General features: G+C 47.2%; 1 protein-coding gene across 1 annotated transcript in view; it reads left to right on the top strand.

The window, feature by feature from the left end:
* The window catches only part of LOC122371500, a 43,767-nt gene continuing 28,557 nt past the window's right edge, over positions 1–15,210 (top strand). The window contains exon 1 of the mRNA XM_043347877.1: positions 1–350. Coding sequence (XP_043203812.1) covers positions 296–350 — 55 coding nt within the window. The 5' untranslated portion in view covers positions 1–295. The remainder of the gene's footprint in view (positions 351–15,210) is intronic.

Raw genomic sequence — 15,210 nt, 5'->3', positions numbered from 1 at the left:
GGTGTGTCCTCGTCCGTCGCTCGGCACTGTGGCGCCCCCTGGTCGGCTGTACCGCCGCGGCCGGGCCGAGCGGTGCACGCCGGTCCGTGCGCCGTGATAGCAGCGGCCGGCGGGCAGTCAGCCGTGGACGGGCGGGCGGGTGGCGTGTGGAGAGCGTGTGTGTGTGTGCTGGAGGGAGGGAGGAACGTGTGCAGTGGCGGCCAGCGGGTAGCGAGCACCCGACAACAGGCGCAGAGGCACATGTGACCTGACCTGGATTGACCTCCTTTGGAGGAACCGCACGCAAGAAGCAGACATGGATGGCCGGAGCAAATCCATCACATTCCAGTCCATCTCCATTCCGCCACTAGGTAAGCCCCATTATCGTATTCTATGTCGCAGCTCGCTTATATTGAAACGTTTCATCAAACTTAGCAACAACGGCTGGTGTATCTATTCTTATCACATCAGCAAACGAGGGCACGAGCTCACGTTTCGAGTGCATGTTCAGCTCCGATCCTGATCTGTGCGATACCTACTTGAATCTCTGCGGTTCTGCTAAGTGGATAATGAGAACGGCGATAGGCAGCGCACACCACAGTGAGTAGGGACCGTTGAACGCTGCCTGTTTATCATTCGCATCGCTTGATGTCTCGGCTGTGGTCGTGGACGACGTGCATACGTTATGTGGCCATCTGTTAGCTGTATGGAAGAGGTGGACAAAAGGACACTGCTGTCTCACTGCAGACTGCATCTCTCTTTAACGTCTTTATCATCTATTTACACACAATGGCAACTGCAAATATGCAAATGAACGGTGGTGATGACATGAATGATGAAGCTGATGTCACGTGGTACATTCACGTCTGCAGACTACATCTCTGCCGTCTGCGGCTTTACGCGAAAATCTAGCAAAAGTTTGTAGGTACCTAGAGGTGACATACTGTGTGGAATACTATACCTATTTTATGGCTCTGAGGCTGGAATCTGCCCATGTTTGCAATATTTTCTATAGAACACTGCCGGATATGCACCTGCATGTTAAAAAACATTCACATCAATATGCATACCTGTGATGACTATACGACCAAGGCGGGTAGGGCCAAAGAAGCTTCGATCGTCTAGGTAATCCTGACTGGGTGTTTCCGCATGTTGTAGAACAATGGCCCAGTGTACGGTGAATCACAATAGAATTCACGTATTAACCGGTAAAATGGCGTAGCGTTCCCACGGTACCATCATAGGTAGAGGTGGTGTGTCATTGGCATTGACCTCAAGAAACAGGAGTAGGACCTTGGGAAGAGTTAGATTACCGTTTAATCGAAATGTGCCGTATGTATTATACATGATATAATAGCATGGATAAAGTTATTATCGCCCATGAACTTGCATTCAATGGGATTCAGTGGGCAATTTAAATAGCGCATCCCAGCCAGCAATTCGCTTGGGCTAAACTATGGCAAACGTCGGGCAGCTTGGGCTTAGCTTGGGTTTGCCCACTTCGATCAAAACCAATGCATTTTTTACTTGGGCTGAGCTTGGGCATGCCGCAGCTATGCCCGAGTGTGGCCAGCTGCAGCTCAGCCCGACATCCGCCCGCGCAATCAAAGCAGGCTCAACTTGGGCGGAGTGCGGGCTGATCAAGCTGGTTGTCTCCTTTGGCTAACTGGAGTAAAGCCGGAGTTGAGCCATACTTGATCGGCTGTTCACGCATGCGCATTTCTGCGCCAGTCACGTTTTGCTCGGGCTTACATCGGGCTACCGCCAATCGTCGCACAACTAGGGCTAAGCTACGGCTGTCCGGAGCTCGCAGAGCGGGCATACCTCCGGCGGAGCATGGGCTTTAGTGGGCGTTTTTGTGTCATACGCCGACTTAAGCCCAAGCCCTAGCCGACTTTAGCCCGACTAAAATCTCGGGCAAGCCGCACTTTAGCCTGCTTGGGCCCGGAGTAAAATTGCTGGCTGGGATGGAAATGGAGAGATTTGGGAAGGTGGTTAAATATGTCTGTATCACCGTTTAATTGTAACTCTCCGTGCAATTCGAACGCACGATGCACAGCAATAGCGCGCCAGTACCTACCCCTGATCTTTCAAAGCTTAACCCGCGCCCCGTTGGGCTCTGCCGAGCAACGCGCCCTGTTGGGGGGGGGGCATTTTGGCCCCCCCCCCCCCTAAGATCTCGAGAACCACGCAACCTAGCGACAAGCGGCAAACGGTGTTGGATAGCCCTATCAGGGAACTACCTTGTGACCCAATTTTATTGACCTAGGTCAAACCGATGACGTCACAGGTCAGGTCAAAGGTCTAATTTTCACCGTTTACAGGCATTTCAAGAAATGCGTTGTAAAATCGAGTAAAATGCATTTCATTGAAAATCACCGATGGGGAAATGTTCTTCAAACACATATTTTGCTATTTGAAGTCACTGATACCAGGTCAGGTCACAGAGGTCAGGTCACTGGGGGGTCACAGTATGAAAGTGTCGTGTGATGCATGTTTTATGGTCCATTTTACATGACAAATGCGATTATGTGGGTCAGGCAGCCTTTGGGGCCAGCTTAGGTCACGTTTTGGTCAAGGTTAGGTCATGGTCTGGTCAAGGTCAGGTCAAATTAGGTCAAATTTCAAAGTTAATATTTTTGCATAAAATGGGTATCGAATCGATGCAACTCGTCGCGGGGAGTTCAATGGTGGTGTTTGTTTTGCCGTACGTGGTCTAGAATTGCTAAAAATTGAGTTCAAAAATTTTACGTCATCATTTTTGAACAGTTTTTTCACTATAACTTGGCCAAAAAACGAGATATCGATCTGAAATTTGGTATGTATATAGAAGAGCGCAGGGACTATTACATTTATTCCGGTTTTTCGAAATTCGGAAAAATTTTGGATTTTTTTTTAGTTTTTATTTAAAAAATCAATTTTTTGAATTTTTGGGGTCAAAATCCCAAAATTTTGAAAATCTGAGATAGCAGTTTTGTAGCGCCGCTTTTTGTCTACTAGATCATATAAAGAACTTTGAAATTGCTTGATAACTGTAGATTTGGTGAGGGTTTAAAGATTGCATATTTTTTGCTCATTTTTGCTCGAACATGACCTCAGTTTGACCTCAATAACTCCTGACCTAAGGTGACCTAAGACTTGAAATTTTGTGTGAAGGTGTCAAATTGATGCCCGGGAAGGTACTGAAAATTTCGCGGCGCTGCGCGCCGCCGTTTTCTTGCTATTCAGGAAAAACCACAGGGGGGGCCAAAATGCCCCCCCCCCCCACGGGGCGAGGGTTACACTAAACCATACACTGAGGCTCCGGCCGATGGTTGGATACTATTCTCGTTCTATTTAACCCTCGCTGGACCTATCAGTTTTACACGTTCGCCTCGGCCGAGAGGAAGAAAGAGCCCTCCCCACTCCGTTTCCTTTCCTAATTGCGTTAGAGTTTGGATGACAAAAAAAAACGAGCATGTACATACAACACTAGGAGACGCAGCAAGGTATTCAATTTCGTGTGAACTCCTGTTGTCTCGTTTCAACCGGTGATCTCTGAGATCATGTCAAAGACCAAACGATCACAGTTCGGCCTTTAGTGAATACATTCGTGAAAAATGGTTGCAATGCTACGATTTTAGCTCTGTCACGTTCGTCATCGGTCATGCTCAGGGTCGCGACGAACGGTATGGTTTTTTTTAGATGGGTCAAAGTAGGATGATGACTTTTGGTCTAGGTCAGATCAAAGCCGTGTTTGTAGATCAGGAAGCTGGACTATGGAGGTCATGTTGCATATCATTTGATTTGACACTCATTTGAAGTTAATTGGTCCTTTACCATCTCGCTAGCTCAAGTTGATAGAAAACTCCCATGTGCTTAACTCATTAACGACGATAATTCCGTGGGCAAATTTCGGCGGTTTTTCTAAATGTCCTATGTTTCTATATGCACTAGAAATGCACATACGCTGTATTGAAAAATAAAAACATTTCTAACATATATTTCTGGACTGGCAACTATAGTTGCCACTCGGCGTTGACGTAGTCAAAAATTACGGCTATCGTAACTTTTCATTAAACAAATACGAATCGCCGCGATGCATTTATTCTATGTATGTTCTAACTTCTCTTCCACGAGCCTATAATCAATTTCCAATCAGAAAAAGTTGGTTATGGAACTTAAATATAAACTTCTGATAATATAATTACGTCTAAGTAGAGGAATCGGCACTATGCCCTATAGTATAAGCCTGTAGCATGTGTCCAAAGCAGCTAGTTCTTGGTATCCAGGAAACACAATTTATTTACCCATGCAAGAAGTGCTTTTCTATACCAAAGCAGATGCTCTTTACCAGTCTTTCTTAACCATTTATCTTGACTTGCATAGATAGAATCCACTCGGAAACAATTCAACAAAGAATGCATGTTACCTAATACATAGTTCTAGTTTCTCTTTTACATGGTAGTGATGGTAGGTAGACCGTCTTATCACAAAACTTTCTACCGAGTATGATACATTTGCATAAGCTCCGGGTGCGAAGCAACTCCACTCTTCCTGCCTATTTGCGACCATGCAGATTACAGGCCTACCAGAGCAGTGAAATTGTATAGTACCTATATTGCTGATTCCCGCGTACGTACTTATGTTGCCCTTGGCTAACCAGTAAATCCGTTCGCTTTTAGACTATTTGGACGGGAGTCTGAACGAATTGGATCCCTGTCATGATCATGAATCGAGTTTAGACTTTAGAACACACTGGCGGTTGTACATCAGAATAAGAAGGGGATATGTCATGGCACAGTTTGCGTTATAGGTGCCACGCGCTTTCCATTGACGAGTAAAAGTGCTGTACAAGGTGACCACCACTACTCTCACTTGAAGGCATTCCACGAGTCATAAAGATAAAGAGTTTAATTTCACTTTCATCTGGTTTAGGACGACTGAGCAGGCCCACATTTTCTAACACCTACTTCCCAATTTCCTCATTTCGCGCGCAAAAACCAAAGCACAAAGCCGCCTCCACCGTCTCACACAGTTGAATCACCAGCACCTGCTGTGAAGTTCAAAGAGTAAGCAGCTGCCAGCTTCATCGGAATCAATTCGGTGTCTCGACTGTGTCAAGGTCATAATCGTCGTCAATGGGAGCTCAGTGGAGGAGGTGGAGGAGCTTTCGTCTATGAGCTCCTGTTTGGAAACGTCGTACAGCGTCTTTACGGTGCTTAAAAATTTAATTTGTTGATGAAAACAGGCGTAATAGCCACGTCCCCCTCCAAATCGAAACACGAGCTGATCACACGATTCAGCATCATGACACGGTGCCTGCAGGTGAACATGCCTGAGTTTGGTTATATTGCAAGTGGCAAGACTAATTGAACGCTACGAAAAACCAACAAAGCATATAGAAAACCAACAAAGTATAGCCTTCGACATAGAAAGCGAGAGCGACTCTCGTTTATCCAGAAAGGTGATATCAGACGCAACAGGAGACCTGCAAAAGATTTGCAAATTCCCATAAAATTTCCGGATGTTGCTTCCTTATAAATGTATTACTGTGCAATCTTACGCAATCTTTATCTCATAGAAGCGGTTTAGTTCGCTTCCTTTGCAAAGAAAACGAAACAAAATCGTCAAAGTCGGACGCTGTGAGTTATGAATGTCCGTAATGTGTTCCCTGCATCCGACAGTGGAGAAAGAAGGAGAGAGCAAGAGAGGAGAGAGCGAGAGAAAGGGATAGAGAGAGAGAGAGAGAGAGAGAGAGAGAGAGAGAGAGAGAGAGAGAGAGAGAGAGAGAGAGAGAGAGAGAGAGAGAGAGAGAGAGAGAGAGAGAGAGAGAGAGAGAGGAAAGAGAAAGCAGCGAGATTGCATCCCATTCCACAAAAAATATCATAAGTCACAGATAACAGTAGTACTGGATTGGAAACAGGATTCCGGTGGCTGCAGTAAGAGGCCGAAAACAGAACCGAATATTTCGTGCCCATATTTCGATATCTCCTCTCACAGGCAACAAAAAATATTGGTTTATGTGAATGAAACTTATAAAGAAGCAATCGACTAGCCGTGCTCGTGTTTATTGCTGCATTTTTGCATAATGGCAACTTATTTACTAAACGCTGCTGGTTACACTTTCCTCACCGTTGTGAGGGAACGTATGCCACTGATTTGATTATAATGATTTCTCACTCTCATCCACAAAAAGTACTTGTACATACATGGGAGTTTGATCTCTTTATTTACATGCTAATCGATACCAGTCCTGTCACAACGAACCATCCAAACGTCACGATTCAAACCAACGTCAAAAAAACACCCCTTCAAGTGTCACTTCGCTTCGCCTGCCCTCACAATTTCATCAGCGACCTTACTTCCCCGCCTTACATCTTCTTGACCCTGCTGAGCTTTGGCCTCTTGTCGCTCCTCGATCGGGTTGCACCAGTGGCTGGGGTGTCTGCTTCCTGACTTCCGATGGACAGCACTGTCTTGAGTGTCTGTCTCACTTATCAGTTACCATGTTTCCACACTTTCCAGCAAATAGATTGAAAACCGTCGCATACATCTCTGGAAGGAGGCTCCTAAGGACGTCGTGGCTGGCTATCATTGCAAACGACTTCCGGTCAGTTCGACATCTCGGTTTACGACTATCTTCGTCACTTCTGCGTCACTTCTTGGTTGATCGCAGACCAGCAGCTGGTTCCTGTTAGCTTCCGTCTTCGGCAGTTGCCTCCAAATCTGGCAGATCCTCACGGTGAGGTCGATGTCTTCCTCGTCTTTCTCCAGTCGTACCTCCAGCGGCGTAGCCCCATGATAGATCAGCAGGCTGGCGGAGGCAGGGCGGAGGCACCGTACTTGTTACGCCTGGTGGCCGAGCGCAGAGCCGAGCGTGCCAAGGCGCCGGAGCTGTGTCCCAGGGAGGCCTTGGCGCTGTCATCCAGGTCCTCCATTTCAGTGGATTTCGCCACCGCGGCCACTAGCTCCTGGATGACAAGAGCACCATCCTGCTGTCACTCCTGCCGTGATGGTGCCATTCGGGCGGAGGCGTCGGCGGGGCTGAAACGTGACCAGTGACCACCATCTGAGGCCCTTAGTTCGACTTCGGAGTACCGCCTCATTCTCCAGGAACTGCCGGACACTCGACCAGTTGTAGTTGCCACCTGATAGCTGACATTGTCATTCGTGAAGAACGCATCGGTCTGGCCCTTCATAACCTGCTTCTGGTGTGAGTGGCGTGCGGATGCCATGGCTAGTTTCGCTGGCCGCTCGTGCACAGGGGGCATCGCGTAATCCATCCACGCTGGTCAATACTGACAGGACTGCGCCGCTCTTGAGCCGACGGCGCTGTCTCTGCATGCCGGTGCGAAATGACCGATCATCTTCGAAATCTTCCTTTCTGAAATGCAGCTCACACACAGCGGAATAGTCCTGATCCCACTCAGCCCGGTCACGGTGACCCATGGCGCCAACCCACTGAGCCCGTAGAGATGTTTCGGTGAAAAAAGCGAATAGGTGGCATGTGAGACATCACCTGTTTTAATCTTTTGTTCCTCTTGATTCGTTGGGTTGTAGCCAGAACGGCAGTTTTTTACCGTTCATTCTCCTCCTCCATTGTTGATGTACCTATACTATACGTATGTATGTAAGGCTTTGCACCACACTTTGTTTTCAAAAGAAAACACCACGCATTGTGCCCTCTAAATAATCAAATTAAGAGTGAAATACTTTAATTTTTAAGCAAATGAAAGTAACATTGGTAGCTTCGATTTTAAATGTAAACGACAAAACACAAAAATGACGATTTCTTGCAATACACAACACACAAATGATCCACCCAGCAGCACGCGAGAATCCCATTTTGGCGCCGTCGCATAAAAACATTCGGCCTCTTACTGCAACTGCCAATATTCTGTTTCCAATCCAGTACTACTGTTATCTGTGCATAAGTAGATGATAAACATAATAAGATTGAAAAACGTCGACAAATAGACCAAGAAAACATTGGATGGGCATGGGGTTCACTATCGTAATGTATAGACATACATGCATTTATAATTATTTTCTACCTTTATTACTAATTTATTTGCAAAAGTCCATGTAAGTATGACTCAAGGGATACCCGGGGACAGCCTGGCTAAATAACAAATGTTTTGTTACAGTATATCCGTAAATACATCCATTTAACTATGCACTGCTCATATTTTTCACTACGCCAACGCCGAGTGGCAACTATAGTTGCCAAGTACAAATCTAGCACAAATATCTACAAATGAGTAGAGTGCTTTGAAGTTTTGAGACGCCGGTAGCATGCCTACATCCTTTCCGGATCAAAATAAGCCGCAACTGCTGGGAACTATCGGACACTCCGGAAAATCAGCGTCGTTTTCTTCGGGACCGTCATGCCAATATGGCGGCCGTCTCTGCACTGTCTGACTATTTCTTGATTTGTGAAGCATGTTGCGCACAGGACGTGACCGAAACCGTCTAATCATGATGAGAAGGGACTGTGCTGATTAGGTAACCCTCAAATGCTGTTCTGAAGTTATTACCTCGCCTTCAGCAGTAGGTTTTTGTAGCTGGCAACTATAGTTGCCACTCGGCGTTAATGAGTTAACCCGGCACCGCCTGGGCTATTTCCGTACCCACATCAGCCTGGGGGGGGTCGGATCCGACCCCCCCCCCTGTTATCTCGAGAACCAATGGTCGTATCGAGCCCCGCGAGGCGGCGTTCGAAAGGTCTCTACGAGACCTTCCCAAAGCACTCTTAAGATTTTAAGATTGAGGTCAACTTTCGGGTCAAGGTCAGGTCAAAGGTCAAATTCAGGGGTTTTGCATGATTAGGCTTACGGACAGCGGAATCGATAGCTGCTGCTCGAAACTCACCACAAATGACCTCAAAGACCTAGTGAAGGTACCATGTGCGTATAGGGGTCATACTAAGTACGGGTCAAGGTCAGGTCAGGTCACGAAAGGTCACGGTTTTCACTTTCTGCTACATGGGCGTGCGACACATGTTTTATGGCTTATTTTTCACGCCAAATCCGATGGCAATGGTTATATGTGACCCCAAGTCACTGTGCTGGTGATAAGTGTGCATTGAAAGCATAAAAAATCGTTTATGCCATACATAATTGAACGAGGGCTAAGAAAAAAAGTCAATTTTTCAACTTTTTATTTTTGACATAAAAATGCACTTTTCTAGACGAGCTTTGTCCCAGGAATCTAGTGGTGCCATTTGTTTTCACATGCGATGTTCAGAAGTGCCTCTAATTCGCGAAAATGCTTATGACGTCACCATGCCCTATGCATGTTGGAGCTATTTTTTACAATTTGGGGGTCAAAAATGAAGATAGAAAGTTGAAATTTGGGACATCTAATGTTCTAATAGAGCTCTATAACATATATTCCGGTTTTTTGGAAATTCTCAAAATTTTGGATTTTATTAGCTGTTTTCCAAAAAATATAGTTTTTTGAATTTTTAGGGGTGAAAAACGCATTTTATGGAAAATCCGAGATAGCCATTTTAAAGAACTCGTTGAGCTGCGTCTTTTTATGTCCTTAATTTGCAATTTGCTTAAAACCTCGATTTTTGGCGATTTTTTAAACATTTACCATTTTTTGACTGAAAACGCCATGTAGTTACATCACTAAAATCGATATATCTCAAAAAATTTTGAAATTTTTTTCTTAAAAATTGCACAGGAGACGTCAAATTGATGGGGGAGAAGGTATGCGAAGTTTCAAGTTGATAGCTCAAGCGGTTCATGAGTTATTCAAGAAAAACGGAGGGGGGGTCGGATCCGACCCCCCCAGGCGGTCGCGGGTTAAGATGGTATGAAATTATTACCGGTGTTATACCTATTTATTATTTTAATTAATTATTATTAATTATTACCTAACAACTTAGCTATAAGCTAAGTAGTTACCACATTTCCCTGCAATTAACTGATGATGGTAGGTCACGTGACCAATTACAAATAGACATCATGGTGGTCCTTATAATGGAACAAAATACCTATGCCATACTGCATGAGAGGAGCCGAGCGCTATATGATCTATATTACTATTTGAGGAGGGTGCGTCTGTCCGTTACCGAGGTCCCGACTTGGTGGTGCTTTGCGTGGACTACAGGCCAGACCGTTGCACCTAGCCCGGTGAAATTTGCACAACTTATAGATCAAGGATGCGCGACGTGCCTTTGAGGGGTCTTTTCTCGATCGGATTGATAGGGAGCGCGTGGCGCGTGCTCAAAAAGTGCAAATTCGCGTCATAGACTTTACATGTATAAATCGGCGTGCGAAATCGGGCGAAAACGGCTAATTTTGGCCGACACGGGTCCAGTTCCCGTGCAATATCTTGGTGACCAGGGGTCCGACCGGCACGTGGAAAACAGCATCGTGTACAGAATTGAACGGGCTATTGAATGGTGTGCAATGCAGAGGATAGCACGCGCCACGTGCACCGGAGAGGGCACTTTTATTTGAAAAATTGCGGTTTTTGAGGGATTTTGGAATTAATTTTATTTTTAGGTGACCGTTAAATGGAGCGAGTTGAATCAACGCCTATTTGCAAGACAAAGGTACCGCCTCTCATATAAAAATTGTGAAAAGCTGATTGATCCAAATCAAGGTGGTGCAAATCACAGGAGAAAATGGTGTTTGTCAATTTTGTGCCACTTTATTAATCACACGGGGTTTGCTGCATAACCTGATACCTTTGGCAATTGAATATGGTACCATTGGATAGAGCATTCAATTCTGTCCAATATTCACTCTTCATTTTTGCATGGTTAGCAACAGTATCCTTAAAAATGTAAATGTTCCAAACCATTACATTGTCATTTTTAGCGAAATTCATCGATGGCCCTCAAAAGACTTCACGCCAGTTTTCGAATCATTCTAAAGTAGAACGCATGATAATACGACACGGGCACCTCGATGCGATGCATCTTTTTTGTTTTATTACAAAATGCTTGGCCGTCAAAAAGCAATCGAACGAAATGGATGCCAACCAAATCGACACAGACCAACCCAATACCCACGGGTCAAAAATAACCCTTCTTCGCGTTGCGGAGCACGCGGGTAACCCTAGTAGTTAACTATTAACTTCCTCACTTGTAGGTGCCAATGTGTACTTATGGTGCTTACCTACCGAACGATGAGACATGTATAGTTTTGCATGTAAGGCAATTGAATACCCATCTGCGAACGAAACAATGACCTATTGAAGCAGGTATTTTCCGCTTATTCTTCCCTGTTTAGTGTTTAGTGTTTACCTCCAATCCCGTTTATTTATTAGCAGAATTTACTTAATTGTACGCTATCGTGTAGCGTTCAGACGTGGACTGCTTTGTTTGGTTTGGATCGGAGCTTGGCCCATCGCCAGCCGCAATTCAAGGCTGACGGCCGCAGTGGTCGGTGGGGAGCTGAAGAAATTACTCCACAAATTAACGACCGTGTAACCCACAGCTACCAACACTATTATTTGCTTAGTCTGATTGTCTGACTATTGCCGATTGTGAGACGGAATCTGCCTTTACGGAACACACATCGGTCTATATGTATGTAGTTATGTACAGTCCACAGCAGAAGTAATGTGGGGTTTCAGTCATGGGTGTGTTCTGCTTCTGAAGCTTAGGAACGATTAGCCAGACTACAATGAAACTTTGAATGTAGCTTATATGTATCGTCACCCTTGCAGCTGCAACTTTAGCTATTGACATCTTCTTTTCGATCACTCCGCATTAAACAATCGCCAGTCAAAGCCAACCGTTGAGATTGGTAAAACCCCAGTCGGCCGGCTGACCTTGGCCGGGTCGGACGCGCGAGCGGTGCTCTGCGTGCGCGACCGTCTGGACGAGCGAGTCTGGTCAGCTGATAGCCAGTGTCCGTGTGCGGGCCAGTCATGCCCAAGAGGCGGAAAGTGTGCTCCCCAGCGCAGGGTGAGCAAAGTGATATAGACATCTGTGCTGAACTTAAAGAGTTTATCGCACAAGAAAATGTGAAGTGCGTGAAGGAGATACGGGACTCGAACGACCGACGGCTTATGGCTATAGAGGAGTCCTTGTCGTTCGCGATGGATTCCCTCAAGGCGGTGTCGGATCGACAGAATTCAGCGGACATGGACATCATCCAGCTGCAGAGGGAGACCAAGGAGCTGAGGCGGCGCCTCCAGCAGATGGAGCTGAGTGAGGACCGGCGGCAGCAGGAGGAGCGGCGGACGTCTCTCATCTTCTCTGGACCGGCGATACAGACGCTGACTCGCCGGGAGGACGCCGCAAACCTGATTCGGTCCCGGGTGCAGCAGCACCTGAGGCACTCACTGGACTCTTCTCAGGTGAAAGCCATGATCCGGCTGAAGAATGGTAAGGTTTTAGTTGACTTTACCACGGCTGCGCGCGGGTCTGATAGAGACGTCCTATTTAGGACTAAGACCAAGCTAAGGGGTTCTGGACTGTTCATCTCAGAGTCTCTCACTCCACGCCGTCAGGCACTGTTCTCTGATCTACTGCAACTGAAGAAGGAGGGGATCATTTTCTCCGTCTTCACGAGATCCGGAGACATTCTAGTGTGTCGGTCACGCGACTGTGCACCCATTCGCATCGTAGACCCCGAGGCGGTGCGTCAGTTGGCGGAGACGAGTGCCCCTCCCCGCCCCACCCAGGGTCGCGCTCCGGCCTCGGAGAGAGGTCGGCTGGACCCAGCCACGGAGAGAGAGGAGGAGAGGAGCGCCCTGGAGAGAGGACGCACTCCGTCGGACCTCGGCGGTGTGATGGAGCTGGAGACCCGGCGTTCGGGCGGAGCCGTTGACTCTACTGCTCCCGTCTCCTGTTCGGTGCCTGCCGGCGCCGACGTCGTGGCGGGCCGTGGCGGCTCGACTTCATCATCGCTGCTGGACTGTGCCCGGGTGACGCCCACCAGTCTGGTGCGGCTTTCGCCGCCCCTGGAGCCGGTATCACCGGCTGACGCCGCCGCTGCGGCTGACCGGTCGGCGGACGGCGGCGATCGCGGGCTCGCCGGGGCTCGGGATGTTTCGGTGTCTCCTGGTGTCCGCCCCGCGGCCGCCCGCCCTGCCGGGACTGATGATCTGGAGACGCCCATGGACGTGACGTCAGGGGCTGCCCCGCCGCCGATGACAGCTCGGGCGTCCGGCGGGAGCGGTCAACAGGATGAGGCGGTGAGAGGGATGGGCGGGGCGTCGTCGCCCGGTGAGCTGCGGCCGGCGGTTGATGGCCCTGGTGGTGGGGTGAGCCTTTCTGAGGTGTCGCCGAACCGGGGCGGGGGCAGGGTGGGGGGCGTGGGAAGGGGTGGTGGGGAGGTACCCGGGGGGACCTCTTCTCGAGGGCGCGATGCCCGTGCCTCGGTGAGCTCCCGAAGCTCGGGTGGGACACGGAACCGCCCTAGCAGTAAGGATATAAGAGAGTATTTCTAAATGAAGGCAGGCTCTAGAGCTTTTTTTTCTCGTATGGTGCCACCTTTGGCTACTTTGCTAGTAGTTCCGAGCCGTCGTTTGTTTGTCTGTAGTCTGTTTATGTCTTGTCTACGGTCACCTCGCTTTGTAATGCTTAAGAAGTTTACAACCCATTGGCGCCAAGCAGATACACTGAGAAATGGTCGTTGTCCCAATCATATGTTTGTGCATGCATGTTATATTGTGTTTCTGTTTTCTGTCTGTGCCTCTTTGTTGTTGGTAGGTGTTGTCGTGGAGCGCGAGTCGGGCTCAGGAAGTCCTTTCTGTACGCGGCAAGGCCGGATCGGCGCGGCGCGCGGCGGCGGCGCCTTCCTGGGCGCTCCTGCGGGCTCTGCGTCGGGGCCGGCGACTGCTGGGACGGCGGTGGAGACGGTGGTGCTCGTCTTGGGCGTCATCTCTCCTGCGGCCCGCGCTCGCCGCTGTGGTTCCTGCTGGCGGTCTCGGCGCCTGGGACGTCCGGCTCGCGCTCCTTCCATACCAATCCAGCATTCCTGCTCCTCTCAACCAGCGCTTCACTACCCTCTCCCGTGCGTAACAGCACCGTTCACACCGTTCACCCAAGTAAGTACACACTTCACTCTAAGTTTGTCGCTAAGCTATGGCAGACCTTAAGTTTATGACTTATAATTGTAGGGGCCTTGGGAGTCAGGAGAAAAGGAGAGACGTTATAAACTTTCTTAAAAATCTTGATTTTGACATATATTTTATTCAGGATACACACCTCACCAGAAAAACAGCACAATGTTTCAATACCGTTTGGGGTGGCAACTGTTATCATTCCTTTGGTACAAATAACAGCCGAGGAGTATCGATTATATTTAAGACAAAGGTACAGCACAGCATACTTCATGAAGAATATTGCACGGAAGGAAACTTTGTGATACTTGAGTGCACTATATTTCTCAACACCTATATACTCGTCGCGATATACGGACCCAACGATGATCGACCAGCTTTTTTTCATACATTATACAATAAGCTTGAAGAGTTGCCAACGAATAATTTGATTATCGCAGGAGATTTCAACTTTGTCGCAGATCTCCAGCGTGATTCGAACTATGTTCGTCAAAACAACCCGGCTGCAAAGTGTGCATTTTCAAATATCATTGAACGCTTTAGCTTGATTGATTCGTGGAGAGAGATGAACCCTTTGAGCAGCGGATATACTTGGGCTAAGAAGAATCCATTAAAGTACGGTAGATTAGATAGAATATATATTCAGAATCACCTTGTCAGTACAATTGCATCATCCAACATTCACGCTGGCTATAGGTCAGACCATAACATAGTATCATTAAACGTCAAAGAGCCACTTATGAAAAGAGGCCCTGGTCTTTGGAAGTTTAATGCCGCACTCCTTGAAGATCAAGAATATAACGAACTTATCAGAAAAGTAACAATAAACACAGTTAAGCAATATGCATTACCAATTTATAACAATGAATATATATCAGACCCAAACAATTTTGACAATATTCAATTCACAGTGACCTGTGGCTTGTTCTATGAGACATTACTGATGATGATACGAGGGGAAACCGTACGATTTTCAAAACAAAAGGCGAGAAAAAACAGACGCGAGGAAAATATAATATTAAATGAAATAGACGAACTAAATGCTCGTTTCAATACTAACGAAACAGAAGAAAATTTAAAGCGATTAGAAGAGATGAAACTTAAATTAGAGCAGATGCGATTACCCAAAATACAAGGATTAATAACACGGTCCAGAGTTAACTGGTTCGAAGAAGGGGAAAAATGTTCGAAGTATTTCCTCTCCTTAGAAAAGAG

This window comes from Amphibalanus amphitrite, unplaced genomic scaffold (assembly GCF_019059575.1).
Source record: "Amphibalanus amphitrite isolate SeventyFive unplaced genomic scaffold, NRLGWU_Aamphi_draft 001250F_arrow, whole genome shotgun sequence".
Taxonomy (NCBI): Eukaryota; Metazoa; Arthropoda; class Thecostraca; order Balanomorpha; family Balanidae; genus Amphibalanus; species Amphibalanus amphitrite.
This window is presented reverse-complemented; position numbering and strand designations above follow the sequence as displayed.